We start from the raw sequence: 22,490 nt of genomic DNA on the forward strand, positions 1-22,490 counted from the left end.
CTAGTTGCAAAACCTCCAATATTTAACCTTCTATATCTTGTTAACAATTGCTACTAAAACCATCTATTTATGTCAGTTATAGAACTGTGTATTCTCTACAATTCGGTATAAAACTAATTAAATTCTGTACAGTAGAAAAAGGGAAATAAAGGTTTGAATTTTGAACTAGTTGCAAAACCTCCAATATTTAACCTTCTTTATCTCGTTAACTATTGCTACTAAAACTATGCGATTTGTGTCAGTTATAGAGCTATGTATTCTCTACAATTCGGTATGAAACTAATTAAATTCTGTACAGTAGAAAGAGAGAAAAAAGGGTTTGAAATTTCAACTAGTTGTAAAACCACCAAAATTTAACCTCAATAAATTTAACTTCATTATCTCTTTAACTATTATCACTAAAAGATTGCCATTTATATCTGTTATAGAGCAACCTTTTCTCTAGATTTTGGTACAGAATTCAATGAATTCACGTCAGTGTCAAAAGAGATACAGAGGTTTGAAGTTTGAACGTATTTGAAAACCTTTTAAATTTAACTTCATTATCTCCTTAACTATTATCACTAGAAGATTGCCATTTATATCAGTTATTAAGCAAATTATCTCTACAGTTTGGTAAAGATATGATTGAAATCTAATCAATTGGAAGAGAGATATCGAGGTGTTATTATTATTATTTTTACATTTAAATAATACGTGACACCATAGTTCAAATAAAGTCAAATACTAGTAATTGTAATTATTGTTACAAGTGTGGAAATGTGAAGCGATTAAAAATAGTGCGTAAGATATGAAACTATATGAAATGTTATAAAAAATGCCAACAAAGTGATGAATTAACTATTTACTCATGCGCATAATCTTAGTATGACTGGCTAAGCACGCTGATTATGGCATTATTCTGCAGTGCATGTACTTCCTGTAAGCACCACGTTTTCTGTTTCCAGTCTCACTGTACATTGGCTAACCTGAATCTGGTTTTTCTTCTTTCCCTGGGTGAATCCCTGAAACAGAACGCACAAAGTGCTCTCCGACTACAATCATCAGATCTTCAGCGAACCGTTGGCAATAGAAACTATTCCGCTCTTCCAGTCAAGCTTAAGAATCGTCACCCAGTAATGGTAATAAAGACGTTAGTAGGAGAGAATATATGTAGAGCGACCTATATTTGTGAATGTGGTTATATCAAATCTGTGCTCTCTTATCTTTATTGATACTAACCCTATAACAGATAAATTCTAGTTGTAAATATGAGGTGACGCTAATATTTATTTTTTTTAATAAATTGAAATAAAAACAAATTAAATGGAAGTTATTTATTTTAATTTATGGCGCATCATTTCCTCTAAACTTCGCCATCTGGACTTGAAAGGTGGTTTCAAGAACTAGAGGGGCACTTCCTTTTAGTCGTTTTATGGCCATCAGCTGTAGTAAAGCCGCCGGTCAAACACTTAGTAAAAATGCGATATTTTAAGGAAAACCTTGGCAATTGTAAGAGAAATATATGATCTATGATTGGGCCTTGAAGGGAACTACAGGGCATCCATCTATTCTACAGGCTGATATGTTAAGATGTGCAGTTCACGAATCTAGAGAGAAAGAGATTACGTGTCATCTCCATGGTTACTCCATCTTAATCTTGATAGATGACCACTAGCTAGAAGATTTGGCTTTTCTTTTTATTTTATTTCTGAGCTTGTTCTCTTTTTTTTTGGAAAATATATATATTTTCTTATATAATTCTTTTATATATATATACTTATATATATATAATTCTTTCTCACTTGGTCGATTGCCTCATCTACCCGGTTGCCTCTAGAGGCTTTCCAAATGACCGCCAGATGTTCTGTGACTAGTTTCGCCCCATAGTCCCTTGTTTCGACGCTGCCATCTTTAGGTATATGTCTGCCTTTTAGGCAAGAGAGAGATCGCTTCCTAGGAAATGTAGTCGTAGATTGTGTACTATTTTGTGCCCCCTTTTTTTTGTATAAGGAAAACCGTTGCAGGGTACCTTGGGCTTTACTTAGACCTAAGACTTTCTTGGAACCTCCACACTAGACTTTAAAAAGAACAGAACTAAACAGACGGCTATCGACTACTTAAAAGACTCTTAGACGATAGATCAAAACTCTCTCTCTCTGGACAACCAAAGACTGATTTATGCTTCTATTTTTAAAACCCATCTGGACTTGTAGAATAGAGCTGCGGGGTTCAACCAAACGCTCCAATCTCCAAAGGATTCAATCGCTACAATCTAAAATACTTCGAACTATAAGTAAACGCTCCATTTTCAGGTCTCCTAACCTGGACTATACTCACTGACCTTAACATTCCTTTTGCTAAAACGCGATACAGAAAAGTCCACTTCAACCTGCAATCTCATATAAATCCTATAACTCAAAATCTTTCTTCTAGAACTCTTCCTGATAACCCGGAGAAGACGTCTTAAAAGACAGTGGTGGCCTCGTGATCTCCTCACCAGTGAAGAGAGTGGACTAACAGTCTAATGTTACCACTGCGGTAACTTCTCCACTCGTTACTTATCATTTGTTACTCTATTATCACTGTTACTTATAGCGCTAAAGCGCTGTTTGTAGCATAAATAAACGCTGATAAATTAATTCTTATTTTTAACATACTCGTACTTTGGAAAAGAAAGATATTACACATTAAAATTTTTACTCACGAATGAATTTCCCTTCTTAAGTAATAAAGGCTAATTTTAAAAATTTCACTTTGAAATATGGCGTAATTTAACCATTCTTAACGGGAAAATTATATTTTCCCAGAAATAATGAGGCCATTGTCAGAATGTAACACAATTAGTTTTCAGAGAAATAATATTTAGACTTTCCAATAATTAAGAAGAAGGTAATTTTCGTTTAGAAAAGAACATGGCGTGTTCATAATGCATGAAGTTTGTTTTAGTGTATGTATGTGCATGTTGGAAAATAGAAATTCACGTTAAAACTGCAAGGCCATCTGTTATTTAATCATTCACAGACGTACAATTAGCCTCGTAAAATTTCGTTTCCTCTTTATTTCTTAAAGGAAACATTAAAAACCAATTATTGGAAGGTTATAATTATAAAAGAATGATTGAATTTATTTCTTGCATTCTCATGTTTGAATGTCACTTGAAAACTTTAAAACTGATGTGATCATTTCTTACAAGAATTTCTCTTACTAAGATTGACAAAGTTCTTACGTAAACTTTTTAAAAAGAAATTCAACTATTACTAACAACAATACCCCGAAATAACACTTTAAGAACAAACTCTAGGGCTCTTTCTTACTAATGGTGTCTTCAAGTGAGTGAGCAACTCTGTTGCTTACGAGTTAGTGAGTAATTTGATGCTACCAATGGAGAAAGTCCCAATGCCCTACTCTTCATCTTATTATCTACATTTTACTTTCATCTCCTTGCTGAACTGAAAATCTCACTAGCTCAGATATAGATAAATAGGGCACAGCCTCTCTAAATTCATCACCAGCGTTAGTAACGTTAAACTACAACTAGTTATTTACCTAGATAAATGATTTATTCTTTATCAAATCTTAGTTATAATCTGCTTAACAAAATCTTACTGTTTTAAAAGTTAAGTATAAGGGTTGATTAAACGCCAAAATGGTACACAAATCAGCAAGTACCCAACATTTCATTAATACTAGTATCATATTTTTTAGAATATACGAGATCGTATTAGTTGTTACAGACCCTTAAGCTGTCCTTTTATCACCCATAAATATGTTTCTGTTAGAATAATAAAAGATGTATCTCATCATAGTTAGTATTAGAAAGGCTTTTTCATTTTAGCTCTATTCCAAATTATTCTTGTGATTTATCTTTATTCTGAATAAAATCACATCCACTCGCACATTAAGGAGGAAAAAGTGAACGTTAGAGTTGGGTCTTTTACTGTTATAATTTGAATTCGTCTTAAGTGAGCACAAATCACATAGTTAATAACAAATAAGTAATATTTGTAATTATAGTTCATTAATTTTCAAACTTTAATTAATTGTAGCCCCCTTTAATTGAGTACTTGTTGTAAAGAAGTTGTATAAATCAACTAAAAATATGTATATTTATTTTGTATTTTAAATATATAACTATCCCACCAGCCGACCATGTGCGGTACCTTGGAATGTACCTAGACAAGAGACTTACCTGGAACCCCCGTATGAGACTTAAACGTACCGAACTAAAAAAAACGATACAAACTTCTAGCCAGACTACTCGACAAACGCTCAAAACTCTCACTACAGAACAAACGACGACTCTATACAGCTCTTCTCACTGCCAATATGGGACACTTACGGACTCGAACTTTACCGGAACAGCTAAAAAAATCAAACATCAATAGACTGCAAAAACACTCCAATCCAAAATACTCCGCCGCATAGTAGACGCTCCCAATCTATGTTAGCAACCATACACAATACATACAGATCTCCAAATTCCCTCTCATCTCCGAGAACTTGCCAAAATGCGATATAAAAAATTTTCATCAAAAACTCTCATTTCATCATCCCAATCCTTTAGCTGCAAACTTGTCTTCAACTAAGCTACCCTCCAAGACTCCTCGAAGACCGCTGAGGCGCCGTTGGCCCCATGACCAACTGGGTGACTAATGGCGGCCATCACTGGATGACCGTCATTCACATCTGCCACGCTATTTATATACATTCATCACATTTACTTGTACCCTGTAGGTACAGGTGTAGATTTCAATAAGAGGATAAACAAATAAAATATATAACATTGTAGGGAGAACTCCTAGATTAACAATGTAATTGAAGAAAACTATATTAATATTTAATATTAACAAACTAGATTAATTATTAATAATAATAAAAAAATAATAACCTTCTTTGTTTGTTTGTTTACAGGCGGACAAGATCGCTGAATGCGCCCAGCCCAGTTCCGCAATTCGGCCCGTGTGGTCGTATTCTGAAAAATCCGGCAATGGTCATGTAAGTAAACTGCTCTAAAAAAGGGAATTAAAATAATTCATGAAAAATATGGTTTGGATCTTTTACAGTGTTGGATAACATTAAAAAAATAATTGTCCAACTTCACTCACCGCTATGGGCTAACCAGGCTCCTCCTGTTTCAGTTACTGGTAACTTTTTTTTTGTAAGACTTGCCAATAAAGCCCCCTCTTATTGACTTAGAAGTTCTCTGTAACGAGAAAAGTCGTACATTAACTAATCAAAACAAACATCCCTTCCCGAACTAAATAAAAATCATATACACCACAGTATCACATTCTAAATACAGGGTGGGGCAAAAGGTATGAACCGGTTTTAAAGGGATGTAAAACAAAAATAATACAACTCACGGAAATTGTGTTTATATTGTTTAATTCAGTACAGAATCTAGATTTTTACATTAAGTTTGAAAGATGATATCACGTAGGTGGCGGCCGTTAGCCGCGTGATGCACTCTTGAAGGCGAATTCTGAAGTTTTCAACCGCTCTTCTGCACATTTCGATGGGTATTGCCGTAACTTCCTCACTGATTCTGTCCTTAAGTTCTTCCTGGGTATGTGGACGATGTTTAAAAACTTTTTCCTTTATGTACCCCCAAAAACAAAAAAAGTCACAAATGCGAACCGTCACTGTCACCGCTGAGCGCTATGTGACAATGTTGGAAGAGTTTTTTTTGAACCTGAGCTGGAAGAATTGAGTGAAGCAACTAATCTTGGGAGACATCTGGTTCCAACAGGACGGGGCTACATCCCACACTGCTAGGATTTCAATGGCCGAGATTGAGGCAAGTGTTTCCCCCCAGCGCCTCGTCTCTTTGAGGGGTGACGTGGAGTGGCCTGCGCGCTCACCAGATTTGAGCATTTGTGATTTTTTTTCTTTGGGGGGTTACATAAAGAAAAAAGTTTTTAAACATCGTCCACATACATACCCAGGAAGAACTTAAGGACAGAATCAGAGAGAGGAAGTTACGGCAATACCCATCGAAATGTGCAGAAGAGCGGTTGAAAACTTCAGAATTCACCTTCAAAAGTGCATCACGCGGCTGACGGCCGCCACCTACGTGATATCATCTTTCAAACTTGATGTAAAAAAACTAGATTCTGTACTGAATTAAACAATATAAACATAATTTCTGTAAGTTGAATTGTTTTTGTTTTACATCCCTTTAAAACCCGGTTCATACCTTTTGCCCCACCCTGTAGATTTAGAGTGTTCTAGAAGCGGAAGACAAAATCTCTACATCATACGGATGAATCAAGTTCTGACGATAAATGGTAATCCAAAACCGGATGGTGCTATGAAAGTTAAAAATCAACTTAATTGACTACCAAAAATAATAATGTATAATCAGTGTATACCATTTACATTTCTATAGTGAGCTCTCCATTATTTAATGCGACTTTTATTATTATTATTATTTTTTTTCTATCCAAATTATTCATCACGGTAACAATAACTATGGGAAACTGTTTTCAATTCATTTTATTGTTTGTAAATAAGTACATAGAGCTGAGGTTACTGAATATCTTCCATGTCTTTGTACATTATGTAGTTTAATTTTGTGTTGTTTAACTTGGAGGAGCATTTTTTTTGCTTTCCTCTCCGGAAATGGTTATCGATGAAAAGAAGTGAGTGAGGAAAAAAAAAAAAACGCGGAAATGCTTTAAATTTCAATTTAATGAAAATTTTGTTTTTCTTTGAAAATTATATTTAATTTAATAAATTTTTATTGTTTTAGAACTATTCAGGATCCAGCCAGTCAGAGGCTCACATGGTACAAACCGCCGTTAACTGTTCTTGTAATCAAGAAAGTGCGAGATGTTTCAGTTTTGCAGCCATTTGTTCAGCTGGTCCATTGGCTGATTCAGGTAACTATAAAAAATCATTACACAAGTAACCAAAAAAACAAGAAGGGAAACTGAATGAAATTCAGACAATAAAATTGCTTTTCTCAAAAAAAGCTAAAAAAATACCAAATTTAAAGAAAAATAGCACTGCATGATTATTGCCAATAAACTGTAGTGAAATCTAAGAAGGCTTTTTGAAAAATGCTAGATTTCACCCAGCATTATACTGTTCCATAATCCTGTACTATATAATAATGATATGTCCACGTTATGTGGTAGAAAGGAAACGAATGTTTGACGACTTATACTGGTATTTAGATGCACCATTTCGCTGCGAAGACATAATATTCTCCACCAACATCTATGTATGTGTTTAAATCTGTGGCAGAGCTAGCAATGAAATATGAAAGTATTTAAAAGTTATAGAATGATAAAGTTATAAAATGATTAAAGAAGGATTACGTGATTTTAATTTCGGTTAAGCTGTAAGGATGGCAGGAATATAGAGTACTGATCCATCCATTAGTTGTAAGTTTGTAGGTAAATAGTTGTATATAGTAGAGGGATGAATGTGTGAAGCGAATGTATTTATAAGTAAGAATGGAGAGTGAGTGATATTCTAGTGATAAGCACCTAGACGATGCTGGCTGTACGGCGAAAGCCAATGCCAAAAAAAAGGCAAACAAAAAAATCCTGTACTATGAGTTGGGCTTAGGTTAACTAAAAATTATAAGTTAACTGCAATAATAAATTAAAGTAAAGTAAAGTAATCGCCTATTTTTTCAGGCAGGGCTTAACGTCCAACTACTAAATTAGGTGTCGTGGACGGAGGCGACTAGCAAACATACTTTACTATAAATTTCTTTTATTAACCATTAAATAAAATCCATGGCCTAAGACCAGGGGAATCGAACCCAGTAGCACACAATGCATCTTAGCTTTGCAGGTCTGCATATTAGCTTTGCAGGTCTGCAAATTAGCTTTGCAGGTCTGCATATTAGCTTTGCAGGTCTGCATATTAGCTTTGCAGTTGGTCTGCAAATTAGCTTTGCAGGTCTGCATATTAGCTTTGCAGTTGGTCTGCAAATTAGCTTTGCAGGCCAACTGCAATAATAATTTATTAACTAATATCACCAGTTAAGTAGTAGCAACTACCAACAACTACAAAATTCAGTTGGTACCTACCTGGTTGTGCTTGCATAATGATTTACAAAAAAAAAGGTGATCATAATTGCAACGTAATTAGGAAGCCAGTTAGTAAAGAGAAAATGCAATGTTCAAGAAATGGCTACCAGAAGCAACTTTTCCGAACCTTATTATCAGTTTTTGTTTGTTTTTTTCAATAAATTTTATTTTAAAACATTTTCGGAGGAAAATTATTGTCGAAGTACTCCTGAAGGAATGGTGGGTTTAGAAATAAAGCTTCGCATTAAAATATCATTTAAGGGTACTGCACTAACTTGTAACAAATGTTTATTATGTTATAAAAAAAAATTTTGAAGTTTTTTGGAATTTCCCAGGTAAAATGCTTTAAAGTAAAAGTAAAAGTGTGTGTGAAAATACAAAGTTAAATTTCATTCTCAAGGAAGTGTCTTGCGAAGTATAAAATCCCCTCTCTGTAGAGACTGCTCTACGTCAGGCTAAGTGTAGTAATGACCGCTAAATTATGGTAAAACTACATTTTAGAGGAGGGCCTTAACTTTAACCCCCACCTTAATTGAAGTTTCCTAGGAAAAATGTGTCAATTCATGGAGTTGCGTTTAAAGAGTTTAAAGAAAAACCTGGAAAACTATTTCCCTGAGGAGCTTCAAAAAAAAAAACAGTTGTGAAAAATATTTTCAGAAAAGCACAGATCTCATTTTGGTCTAAAACTATTTATATGTCTAAACTAATAAAGTTAATTTTACTTTTAGGAAAAACAGATGGTGGTTTTCGTTGAACAGTCTGTAATGGAAGATCCTCTGCTATTGGGCAACGGTGATTTCGGCAATATAAAGGAGAAACTGATGACCTTCAGAGATGGAAAAGATGATTTGACGGATAAAATTGATTTTATCATCTGTCTGGGAGGTGATGGTACTTTACTTTATGCCAGTCTACTGTTTCAGGTAATTTTTTTTTTTTTTCAGAATTTTGGTATTGTGACAAAATAATAATTAAATAATGATTTAATTACAAATTTTCCAGCAATCTGTGCCACCTGTTATGGCTTTTCATTTGGGCTCTCTTGGTTTTCTAACACCATTTCAATTTGATAATTTTCAAGAACAAGTTACTAATGTATTGGAAGGTAAGAGCAATTATGGTTATTATGACGAATTAGAGCTTAGAATTAGATTAGATTTGGCCGTAACGCTAAATCTACTAGTTATCAGAAAAAATGTGTAATTGTATGTATGAATGAATACGAGGGAGATGAGTGCGAGTGAGATGAGTGCAAGTGAGATGAGTGCGAGTGAGATGAGTGCGAGTGAGATAAGTACGAGTGAGATGAGTGCAAGTGAGGTGTACACTTTTGCCTGTGGGTTCGCTAAACCCAAGCGCTGATGTATAGTACATCAACCGTCTCTGCGGACCAGTGCATACATCACTGTGTGTATAATTAAAAATTTTAGCGATGATAGTGTAAGTGTTATTAGGCTGGGATGCCCACAGGGACGCCTCGTTCTCTGAAGAAGTGGCTTGTCCTTTTCTCTCTACGGGAAGAATTGGAGCTTATAGATATCGTTTGAAAATTTAGGCTGTTCATTTTAGAATTTTATGTTTTAAATTTTGCTAAGACTCACAAAGCTGCTGGATTCAATCCCGGTCTTAGGCTTTGAATTTTATTTAATGGTTAATCTAAGAAATTATATATTACAGTACGTTTGCTAGCTGCTTCTGACCACACCTAATTTGGTTGGTGATTCAGCCTGTCTTTAAAAAAAATAAATAGGCATTATTCTACTTTTTACTTTGGTTTCGTCTTTAAGATTTCATATATATTTTTTTTTATCCATATTAAAGGACATGCAGCATTAACGCTAAGAAGTCGACTGAGATGTATTATAGTACGAAAGAATGAAGAATCTGCCAAGAAACCGCCGACAAATCTCTTAGTACTTAATGAAGTTGTTGTAGATCGAGGGCCGTCACCGTATCTTTCAAACATTGACCTCTTTCTGGATGGTAAACATATAACATCTGTACAAGGAGATGGTAAGGTTTAATTTCATATATTATTTGTATGAAATTTTAATACAGCATAATTGTTTCATGTAGCATTTTTGTTTACATTTTGTTAGTAGAGATTTTTGTTTTAGTGATAAACAACATCTGTTAGAGGTCAAAAGTTGTATTACAGAATTAGAACCGAACAGAATTAGCCAAAAATGTGTACACCGTTCCTTGTGTAACAAAAATAAATATAGTAACAGCCAAGAAATGGGTAGCATCGAATAATATGATTTTTTAACGAGCACAAAAGAATGAACAGCAACTTATCTGAAAGAAGTACTGCCAACATGCCAGCTTTCACATTATTGGAAATTACTTGAAGGCTATAAATTGACATGGAAACATCATATAGATGTTCTCAGATACAAATTATCTAAAACAAAATATGTTTTTACGAGAAATTGGACCTAAATTTTTGTTAAAATAGCTTATTACGGATTGTTCCAGTTTCAGATGGCTTGATTAGCATTCCTATTATGGGGATGCTGCTCTGAAAATAATGTTCAAACTGCAGAAGAAGGCTATTGAAGAACAGAAAGAGGAAACACTGCAATCAGATACTGATAGAGATCAGGATAATGAGTCTGTGCTACTCTAGGCTCTGTATAAGAGCTATTTGTACGTAAAAAAGATTATGATGAAATCCTAAACAGAGACAAGGTCCTGTATCAGAAATAAATCCGTTATAGATTACCTTGGCTAGCATAATGTTTCAATATTTTATAAACAATATAAAAGAATTAATTTCAAAAACCTTCAGCTAGATTATAGAAGTTTATCTATTAAAAAAAAATATATTAACTAAAGTTTTCACTTGAAGAGTTCAATAATAATGTATGACCTCTCTAATGATCTTTGTACGTTATTACTTTCATTTCGTTTTTGTTACTGCCATATATACAGGGTGTTCAGCATAAGACTACGGTAACATCGGGAGGCGATTCTGGGCATCATTTGCAACAAAAAATTCCATACAAACTATGGCTCGATTCGGCTCCGTTTTATAGATATTTTTAATTTTATGTTTTTTTCAAGGTATTACTACTTTTTAGCAAACAGTTGCCTATATTTCTGAAACTATTAAAGCTACAGCAATTTCAATAAGCTCATTAGAAAGAAGGTTAAATTTCCTTTTAAATAAGCTAATTTATATTCCAAAATAATAATATTAAGTATTTCAAATTGTGACCCAAACATAAGAAATAGCAAGTTTCTCATTTTTTCCAAAAACTTTTTCATTTTTCTCAAAAATATTATATATGTTTAAAATGAAATATTATATGTGTAAATGTAACATATAATATGTATAAGTTTCTCTTGAAAAACATCTACAAACAACCACCTATCGAAAGGAATTGATATTGATAAGGAATTGAACAGTGGTTATTTTAAAAATTGATGCAGAAATCGCTTATGTTAGGTACCAATTTTGAAAGAAAGGATTTTCGTTTAACGAGTTTAGAACTGTGAACTATTCTTTAGTTAATTAAAAAAATATGCTAAATAATGTGAATAAAACACAGATTTTCTTGAACTACAAAATAAACTTTTGGAATTATCAGTTTGTGAAGAGCTAATAAATAAGCCGTGAACAGGAGGTTGTAGAGAGCTAATGAATAAGCCGAAAACTTATTATTCGCTCTAATCCCCAAATTAAATAATGGTGGATGGAATAATTCACCGGACCGCCTGTACAACTCCACGATAGTCTTAGCGTTCGGTACACCCCTGTCAGGAAAACATCTAGCATACTCCCGCCTAGCTTTTCCATTATTCCCATCTACGAAACCGTAAACGTCACAAGACTTTATTGGAGACACTATATATCTACGCATAATTTCAACAAGAATTCATTATCATTTAAGCGCCACTCAAACGCTCTTGCATCGTACTACTCTTCAAGACACTCCTCAGATCTTTGCTGATGTATGCGCCTGCACGTCTGGATAAATTCTAGCAGAAACGAAACCACTACCAAATGTGCCACCATATAGGCGAGCATAACCTTCTATATGACTAAAACCTCGCCTATATCTTTGAAGGAAAATAATTTTATCTATTTTTATGTAATTTTTTATAAATTCTTGGATCATAAAACTTTCAAGTTAGCCTGGACCATTTGTGCGTATTTTAAAAAATAAATCAATCAAATTTACCTTATAATTCTCGTATACTATTTTAAGTTTCATCTAGATTTCCTTTTTTTATTTTCCAGGGCTTATAGTATCAACTCCCACCGGAAGCACAGCTTATGCTGTAGCTGCTGGAGCCTCAATGATACATCCTTCAGTACCCGCCATCATGGTCACACCTATATGCCCTCATTCGTTGTCATTTCGACCAATAGTAGTACCAGCTGGCGTCGAACTAAAGGTATTTCTATTATATTTTTTCTAAAAAAATAATACAAAGTTATTAGTTATTGTAGTATTTTATAATTTCCTCTCGCAAGCCAGAAAATTGTTAAATGATTTGATTTCTTTAAATGCGCTTTAAATAAAAGGTTTTGAACCTTTTAATGCTGTTAATTGTAAATTTGTTTTTTTATTTTTTATTTATTTATGTAATTGACATGTAAAGATGCTGAATTGATTTTATAATCTGGAACATCTTTTATGACAGATGTTTTTGTTTATTTATAATGAGAATTCAATACTCTAAAAATGAATAATTCATTTAATACTTGATTTCAATTATTCGGAGCACCACCTCATTTGAATTTCAGTACACACAATTCGTTTTTTTTTTTTTTTTGTAGTTTTATTAACACATTCATGGTCCAGCTGGTCACTTACTCGTACGCACGGATATTATTCATTTTAAAGCATGTAATATTAGCTCGCTCACATGTAAATCTGAATGTTGCATTAGAATGCGATCCAAAGCGGTGTTATCATGAAAGCAAACAATTACCGTAGACATTCTAAATATAATTTTAATTTTATATCTTGCTTTTCTAAAAACAAATGTTCAAAGTTTGCCTGCACACGCAAATATTAATGAAGATTTCATTTTTAACAATCAATTTAAGGAGTATCAGTAAAATTTCTCATAATGATACAATAAATAAAATCCAAGACCCAGGTTTTGTGAGACTCGATCCCAGTACTGACGTAACACTTGTAATACCTATTATATGGTAATACTGTAACTGCTTTGCTCGCCACTCCTTGAACCGTTCGGCTGTCATAATTCTTAATTTATCAACTATTCTTGCGACTATAATAAAAAGTAGTAAAACAAAGTAGAAATAAAGTAGGGTTCAAAATAAGTGAGGAAAATAATGTTTTTGAAGAAATAGAACAAGAAGGTACTCAGATTACTGTGTAGTAAAAACATTTCTTGTTTAAATGTAAAGTAAATCGGTCTCTGATGAATGGAATGCTGGATTTTTGAATGCTCTAAGCTAGATATTTGATACTATACCCATTAAGGCTAAAGCACCCCTTAGAATGTGATGTATAAATTTTACTACCACTTGAATCGGCTAAGTTCTCTTTCTAATGATACATTTTACAGTAGTAAGGAGAACTTTAATCTTTCCATCTTCCCCCCCCCCTCCCAGTAAGAGATTATCACTCATACGCCACTGCACCAAGAAGCTGCAAAACAGGCTAATCTTCCACTCCAAGGTTACCTCTATCACGAATCTGATCAAAACTCTTTCTGTAGTTTCCATTCTTCTTTCGCAAGATCTTTAACAACTGCGAGCTCTCTTGATTAGCAAATTTCAGAGCCTATAATGTCACATATTTAATTATTTATTATTATCATTCATATTTTTATTCAGAATTTTAATAAGAATTAATTTAAAAGATTAAAATAAATAAATAAATAATAAAAGAAAATAAAAAATAAATTATACAAATGTAGTTGGAAGGTACCCTGGTGGTTGTTTCAGATCCGGGTGTCTCCTGATAGTCGAAATACATCTTGGGTTTCATTTGATGGTCGTAACAGACAGGAACTTTACCACGGCGATAGGTATGATTTACAAGTGTCTTTTTTTTTTTTTCTTTTTTTTTAAATATTTTTGATTACTAAAAATTACGTTTTTTCCCCTTGTTGTTCTTGTTAGTTTTACGCTACTCTACCCACCAGGGTACTGGTTACTTATTGCTTACTTTTAAAACAAATCTATTGTCCAATTCTTGCTGCAGATATATTATTATTTTAAATTCTCCTAGTTTTAAATCTCTTTTTTTTTTAATTTCCATCATATCTAGTTTATTTTCATTTTTTTAGATTAGTACGACAACTGTAAAAATGAGAATAATCTTGATAAATAATCTATCATTGATTACAAATTTTAAATTCTGATTATAATTTTTTATTTTGTTACTTATTTCCACGAGTTTATTTCTATGTGTTGAAATTTTTAGGACTCTACTAACTTTTGCATCTATCTTAAGCCATCATTTTTTTTAATAGACCTGAAATTTGTTTTCTGTTTTACTGCATGCTATGGAATTTGAATTGCATTCAAGAAAAAAAATCAAAGAAACTTTATTGATTGCAGTTTACTTAATAGTTTCGCTCGTGCCCTTACGTATAGGATAGGGTAAAGTACGAGGGTCGTTTGAAAAGTCCGTGCAAAGTCAGAGAGATAGCACCACTGGCGCGTATCGAGGTTATGTTTAGTTAGTAGCATCTCTTGGAAGAACACACACCAAATTTCAGCCAGATCGGTCTATTTCTTTGTGTTTGGAATTCGTTTGAATCGAGGAAGTCGAGTGATTTTCAAAAAAAATGGACGAAAAAGAATTTCGTGTGTTGATTAACCACTACTTTATTAAAGGCAAAACGCCTCAGGAGACTAAAGAGAAGCTTGATAAACATTATGGTGACTCTGCACCTTCGATTTAGAACAGTTTATAAGTGGTTTCAAAATTTTCGGAGTGGCCATTATGGGCACAAGTGACGCTGAACGTTCTGGACGCCCTGTTGAGGTTACTACTCCAGAAATCATTGATAAAATCCATGATATGTTGATGGATGACAGAAGAGTGAAGGTGCGTGAGATTGCTAATGCTTTGGACATCTCGAATGAACGGGTACATAATATTTTGCATCAACATTTGGACATGACAAAGCTATCCGCAAGATGGGTGCCGCGATTGCTCACACTTTGACCAAAAACGAAATCGAAGTGAAGTGTTGCAAGGACGGTTTGCAGCTGTTCCAGAAGAATCCGCAGGACTTTAAGCGTCGTTTCGTCACTGTGCATGAAACATGGATACATCACTACACTCCTGAGACCAAAGAACAATCTAAACAATGGGTTACCAAGGGGGAATCTGCGCCAAAAAAGGCGAAGACCATTCCTTCGGCCGGAAAGATTATGGCGACTGTCTTTTGGGATTCGCAAGGAATAATCCTCATCGACTATCTGGAAAAGGGTAAAACTATTACAGGTGCATATTATTCATCGTTATTGGACCGTTTGAAAACCGAGCTGCAAGAAAAACGCCCACGATTGGCCCACAAAAAAGTCCTTTTCCATCACGACAACGCACCAGCTCACACCTCAGCAGTTGTGGTCGCAAAATTAATGGAAATAGGGTTCCAACTCGTTTCACATCCCCCCTATTCTCCAGACTTGGCTCCCTCGGACTACTATTTGTTCCCCAATATGAAGAAATGGCTGGCGGGAAAAAGATTTTATTCAAACGAGGAGGTGATTGCAGAAACGAATGGCTATTTTTCAGACTTGGACAAATCCTATTATTCGGAAGGGATCAACAAACTAGAGCAGCGTTGGACGAAGTGTATAAGCCTAAAAGGAGACTATGTTGAAAAATAAAAAAAGTTTACCCCAAAAAATTAAGTAGTTTTTATTTTTGCACGGACTTTTCAAACGACCCTCGTAAGGCATATTCTTGTTTGGTAAAGTATTATAAATTGTCCTTCACATAACTCCCGTTTTGAAGGTCTTGGACCAGTTATCATTTTGTCTCGGTCATAAGATAAAAATCGAAAGGTTAAAACATAAACGCTGAACGCTAAAAGCAGAAGTTAATAAAACATAAATAAAATAAATTTTCAGCCTGCCAGGCATATTTGCACCCTTAAAAGAATTCTTAATAATAAATAATGGTCTGAAAAACGATTCGGTAAATGTACAGTAAGAGCGTAGATCAGCAACGAAATTTACTAATTTTTTTTTTTTTTTAAGTAATAATTATCATTTGTTTATTTGCTCCCGAATATTTCAATTAAAAATAATATAAAAGGAAAAATAAATAAATATAAAATAAGACAGTGGTAGTTTAGGTTTCAGCCGTCATTTTCTGTGATTTCTCCAATTCTGTGATGTTTTGCTGTCCTTTAAAGTCTTTTTTTGTTGATATACTTCCAGTTCTCGAAAGAATTTGTCCCATCCGAATGGCCCTTTATTTGGGAAATTTCGTTACTTATTCATTGCAGTCGTATAGCCTCCATAAATGTGTGGGGACAAGTGTTACGTCAGCTATGTCTTGAGTATAGAAGTCAAGTGTTATGAGGATTAGATTAGAAGATAGAGCTGTCTGAGAGTTTGATTAGCTTTTCTTAATTCCAGTATAATATATCTTCCAGATTAGTCTCCTCTTGAATTTAAGAGTAACTAAAAATTAATACTATAAAGTTGTTTTCCACTACTACTCCTTTTCAATTGTAGGCATATAGTATAGGAGTTTTGAACATACTCTCGAAATTGTCCCGGTTTGAGAAACAAAAAAAAATTCAGTTTAAGAACTCCTTTGGAAATAGAAATGTACAAAATCAAATCGGGCTATTTTGAAAAAGAAATTCAGGATCCCATTCCCGTTTATCCTTACCCCCCAACACAAGAATTTCCTTTCAAACTTTTTTCCTGCGATCTAAGCATGAAAAACTTGAGACAAGCTTATTTTCTGAGGGGGTTGGAGTTGCCACATTGCAACCTTTCTAGAACTTTGGCAAACTTTCGTCTCCGGATTCTATCGTTTCAGAGTCCATCATCGGAGAGAGTGAACTTCAAGACGCTCTTAAGGAAGAGAAAAATCTAAGAGCAGTCTTGGTGCGAAATCGTTTGCTCTGTGAATCCTATGCCCTAAACACTCATCTGATCTTTTCTCTCCATTTGTAGTTGTACGTACTTTAAGTTTACTTTATAGGTGACCAAGAGAACGAGGCTATGAAAATATATGTATATTTTTGTTAAAGTTTTGAATATTCTTTAGCAATTTTGAGGTGACTATACCAGGATATGACTGTTGTTGGACACACTCTAGTTTCTTAGTACCTCCAAGTTAACTGTTGATCTCTTATTATTAGATAGACAGAAACATTATCTGTAAATAATAATTCTTAAATTACATAAATCAATTTAATCTACCTAATTTTTATAAATGCATGCATGCAAACCTTTTTTTATTATTATTATTATTATTCTATTGAATGCGTTTTATTTTATTTTAAATTTTTTTTTACTGAGTGTGTAAGTTTTCTCCCCCTGTGTGTATGTATGTGTGTTTTTGGTGCATGTTGCATGCTGGCGTCTCTGTCCATTCATGCTGGCTGACTGGCAATGTTCACAGGTGATGTTGAATGCTGATGCCAGGAGCACAGGATGGGTTAGTTTTGACGGAAGGAATCAACAGGAGTTCAAAGTTGGAGATAGGTCTGAATCATTTCCATTTCCTCTTTTTTTTTTTATTACAAAAAAATAAATAAATAAAATAAAAACAGGATATATAATTTTTTTTTTTTTTTAAATACAGTTTGTATATTAGTTTCTTAGATGTTACATAACATAATGTTTATAATCCTTGAAGTTTTTGTAGCTTCAAGTACCTTCGAGGAAATTGAAGCAGTAAATTAAGTAAAACAATACTTATTTTTATGCAAACATTTAAAAATATATGTGCAAATCTTCTAAACATCATTTTTCTCAGCCGTATCTCCAGCTTTTCCGTCCTATTTATGTAAATAAACTTTAAATTGTGTACGTCAGCTTTACTCATTTTTAACATACACATATATATTTCTTTTTTTCTTCTGTATTTTGCCTTTTTCATAGATAGCATGACTGTTATTATTATTTTTGGCTGGACTACTTACTCTTATTGCAATTCTGAAGCTTATTTTCCTAAGGTCAAAGTTCAAAGAAACTGTTTAGAATTTTTTTGTTTTCCCAAAACTGGAAAATTTACTTATACACGTTTGATCGACCAATTTTCTTTAAATTCAGTATTTTATACATTATTATTGATATTATACACATGTTAGAATCGTATTGTGTACTGATACTACTGTTTATTGTTAAAATCCGTAATCTTTTTTTTTCCCCTACCCACGGCACAACAAAGTTCTTTCTCGAATTTCGCGGCTCACCAAGAGTATATGTATTTACATTCTTATCAATCTGTACGTAAAATCGTATGTATTCCGTGTTAAAACTTATCCATATAGAGGGTGTTTAAATAAATTACTTCATTAGTGATTTAGTAGAAACGAACCTTTACTTTTTCACTCCTTAGCTACATAAGCGATAGTGGCAACTAGTCTCCACCAATAGCCATATTACTTTCGCCATCTGCCATGCGTTTTACTTGAAAAATTAGATTTTCCACTAATTGCACTAACGGATTTCTTCGGGTGACGCTGGCGGAAAAAGTTTAAGGCATTCTGCGGGTGAGCTGTACGTGGTAAACAGTTCCAAGCGACTTTTGGTCCTGTTCATAGCATTAGGCTTGCTTATCTTAAGATCAGCATGCTTTAATTTTGTCTCAAACCCCTTCCATATGTATTTTCTCCGGTTTTCTAGCATACTAAGGGTGGAGAGACCTTGCTGCTCCATTATCCATTATAATCAACCCCTTTACCCACATCTACAATTACTAAAAACTACTTATATCACATTTTTTTGAATGCACAGAGTATGCTTAAGTTACAAACAAAAAAATTGCTCTTGAATCATAAAATATCTTTGCTTTTAAGAAGTCTAATCTAACTGTTAGCTACCAAATTGAATGCCACCAATTGAGCGATTGTGAACGATAAATGTTTTTTTCTCTCAACCTTGTTTGTTTGCTTGAAGCTTAATCGGAACTATGTTCTTAGCAATAGCATGATTCTGCTTCTTCTTCTTCTTATTGTCATTATTACTTGAAACATTTCCATCGTTTTTTTTTTTTTTTCAATAAATTAAGAACGTATTTCTTCACTTCCCAAATTAAAAGGACTCTTCATTTTTCCATTCTGCTAGAAACTAATCTTTGCTATTTTTATTTTTCCTAACCATATGTACTCGTATGTTCGATAAGTTATTTTTTTTTATACTCTCGTTCAATTCTATTTTTTTTTTAATTTAAATATTTTTTTTCCAGCCTTACCGTGACAACTTCAGTGTACCCTGTGCCTTCAATTTGTGCTCAAGATCAGATCTCCGATTGGTTTGATTCTTTAGCTGAATGTTTACATTGGAATGTTAGAAAAAGGCAGAAACATTTGGACGAATTAAGTGATCTAACTCATTCCAGCTCCAACGATACACTGGATTCTTTTGACCAGCAAGATCAAGTGGATAGCTAGCCGTTAGAGCAAGTTTTGCCAAGTAAGTGTAATAAAATATTATACATATAGTAATTTGGTGGACGAAATAGCGTGAAGGACGTGCCTGAGCTGGTGATAGTTCATGGATTTAATTTGTATGTGACATTGTTTCAGATGCCAAGAAGAATAGATGCATTTTGGCATAAAGGGCAGCCCCTACAAAATACTTGAAGATGGTGGTGGGATGAATTTTAGCCTTAAAATAAAATATTAATCAATAATAATCAACGTATTCTGTAAATATGAATTTATTGCGGTAGCTGCAAGCAAAAACAAAAAAAAAATGAATATGTACAAAATATATTATTTTTATATAAATCTGTAATAATTTGTGCATAAAAAATTTATTTATTACTAAATGTATGCGTTATATTGATGAAAAGTAAAAAAAAAAACGGAAGTTGAGTTTTATAGAAACATTTTTATGTTATAAAATGGTTTTTTTTTTTTTTTTATTGTAAGTTTTATTAAAGTGTTATTATTATATGTTAATACTGTTATATTTTCATTATTCCCTAACAATTTTTAAAATATATATTCAAAGGCAAATTTGTTGTAAGTATTATACATTCAATTTTTAACGAATCTTTTTATTTAAAAAAATGAAGTCGACTGCAGAGAACCACAGCCGTAAACGTTGAAGACCTAGAATAAATATGTAGGTCGACGCTAATCAACTTTAAATCAACATCTAAGAAAAATCGACAGTTTAGCATGCACAAATAAAATCTAAACTTTAGTTGCAGTTAAATTATTTTATTGGAAACTTACATAGATTTGTTTAGGAAATAAAAGGGAATTGACACCGCTTTTAGTGTGCGAATTTGAAAGAACTTCTTATCTAAACTACACTGATGGACCAAATTAACGCACCACCCTTAATTTTTTTTTTTTATTTCCAATTTGTGAAAATTTTGGACTTTCAAAATATTGTTGGCTGAAAAAAGAAGCCATTTGTAACTACGGCCATCTGAAGAATTCTGGCCTATTCTCACCTCATCTGTAAAGAGAACTCTCTTCCAGTTGTCTTAAATCCAATTCACATGTTCACGTGCAAACTGAAGCCTGCTCATTTTGTGAACTGTGGTAAGGAGAGGGCCACGAGCAGGATGTCTGGCTCTAAGGGTTACTTTCATTAAGTCTTCTTCTAACAGTCCTACTGAAGATGGGAAACAATTCGGACTTGCCTTATGAGACTTTATATCTCATTTCTCGTTATGCTCCTGTTTCGTAAAGCCAGGTGCCGGATGTACCTATCGTCTCTCTCTCTGCTGTACATCTCTTCTTGAATGACCTCTTGTCTCCCTAAATTGCTTTAGACAAGTGATGTACGTCCAAAACAAAAGCGGAAAATAATTTATTTAATTTTAACTAAACAAAAACTGAGTGGTGCGCTAATTTTGTCCATCAGTATATTTGCAGTTAAATTATTTTATTGGAAACTTACATAGATTTTTTTAGGAAATAGAAGGGAATTGACACCGCTTTTAGTGTGCGAATTTGAAAGAACTTCTTATCTAAACAAGTTGCAGTTAAATTATCTTATTGGAAACTTACATAGATTTTTCAGGAAATGGAAGTTAATTGACACTGCTTTTAGTGTACAAATTTGAAAGAACTTCTCTGCTAAGGGTTTTTATAAATTCATCCACCTAAAACAAGATGCGTGTCTCAAAGAAAGGTTGATGCTGCTGAACTGTGCAGTACAGCTTGTCTTGATTTGTAGACTGTTTTCACTAGAATTATTAACTTGTATCTTATGATACAGGTAATTTATCATGATCCTATTGTATAGCATGTATCATCCACTCGTCGCAAGAAGCACATGTAGTTGGAGTTAAGGATATCCTCGAAGTAAGGATTTAAAAACAAAAAAATCGATCACAAAATTGCTCATGAGTAGTTGATTTTTTTTATTCATTTTTTTTTTGTTTTTTTTCATTTCACTACTGAACATTTTATTTTCTTTTACAACATTAAAAAAAGTTGTTTTTACTTTCCATTATGTTTACAACATTATGCATTTTCAATTTTTGTTTTAAATTTAACAAAGTAATAGAGTAAAAACTGGATTATTAGCCAGTTTTCTTTTTTCATTTATAAATTTTCATTTCCATGAATATGTTTTGAAGTCTTTTTCAATACATTATAAATCGTACTCTCTGTGTTAACAATTCAAGTTTGAAGACGTAACAACAGAAGTGTTTTATCACAAAATGCGCCAGATTATTATTTTTTTCTTTCCTTATTTTTTTTTAAAAAAGAAAGAAAAAGAAAAGATCATTATTAAATACAAATTTGTGATTAAAAATTACATTTTAATCAAAATACAGTTTAAATTAAATTTTAGTGACTTGTCTTTCTTTGACTAGTTACTTTTTTTTTCTTTTTATGTTTACAAATAAACAATAAGCTGATATAATTTTTTTCTTTTTCGAGACAATTCTTATTTTTTAAAAAGGACGAAGTATCAGCCTAATTTTTCTTTTTAATTTCAAGTAAAATTAAAAAGTCTCTTACATTCTTAGTAGGAACTTTTTATGTGTATTTATAAATCTTTACTCTAATATATATTTTCTTTCTTATTTTTTTTTTGAATTAATATTTTTGATAATCGAAAGAAAGAAAACAAAATAGTCTTTATTTTAATCTTTTTTTTTTAATTAAAAAAAAATCTTAGGTAAGAGAGATCATTCATTAGGCAACAAAGAAAAATAAGACTTAAAAAAAATGAAAGTACACCTCATCAACACGCGTAATTGATGAATTTTTTTAAAAATTAAATTCAATCACACATTCATGAATACGTATTCATTTTCTAAACTTTTTTTTTAATGAATAAACACATTGTTAATG

At 33.0% G+C, this 22,490-nt stretch overlaps 1 protein-coding gene across 10 annotated transcripts in view; it reads left to right on the forward strand.

Moving 5' to 3' along the window:
* Positions 1–20,126, forward strand: part of LOC141450727 (NAD kinase-like) — a 189,211-nt gene extending 169,085 nt beyond the window's left edge. For 7 of the 10 annotated variants that reach the window (XM_074121457.1, XM_074121450.1, XM_074121453.1 and 4 more), the window contains 9 exons: positions 4,894–4,977; positions 6,734–6,863; positions 8,756–8,950; positions 9,030–9,132; positions 9,849–10,040; positions 12,274–12,431; positions 13,960–14,042; positions 19,409–19,635; positions 19,749–20,126. In XM_074121457.1, the coding sequence (XP_073977558.1) occupies positions 4,894–4,977; positions 6,734–6,863; positions 8,756–8,950; positions 9,030–9,132; positions 9,849–10,040; positions 12,274–12,431; positions 13,960–14,042; positions 19,409–19,613 (1,150 nt within the window). In that variant the 3' untranslated portion in view covers positions 19,614–19,635; positions 19,749–20,126. Of the gene's footprint in view, positions 1–4,893; positions 4,978–6,733; positions 6,864–8,755; positions 8,951–9,029; positions 9,133–9,848; positions 10,041–12,273; positions 12,432–13,959; positions 14,043–17,617; positions 17,701–19,408; positions 19,636–19,748 lie in introns of those variants that run through there. The other 3 variants (XR_012456270.1, XM_074121451.1, XM_074121459.1) reach the window with 3 other exon arrangements.
* Positions 20,127–22,490: the final 2,364 nt, after the last annotated feature.

This window comes from Rhodnius prolixus, unplaced genomic scaffold (assembly GCF_049639745.1).
Source record: "Rhodnius prolixus isolate KJV_2025 unplaced genomic scaffold, Rpr scaffold_8, whole genome shotgun sequence".
Taxonomy (NCBI): Eukaryota; Metazoa; Arthropoda; class Insecta; order Hemiptera; family Reduviidae; genus Rhodnius; species Rhodnius prolixus.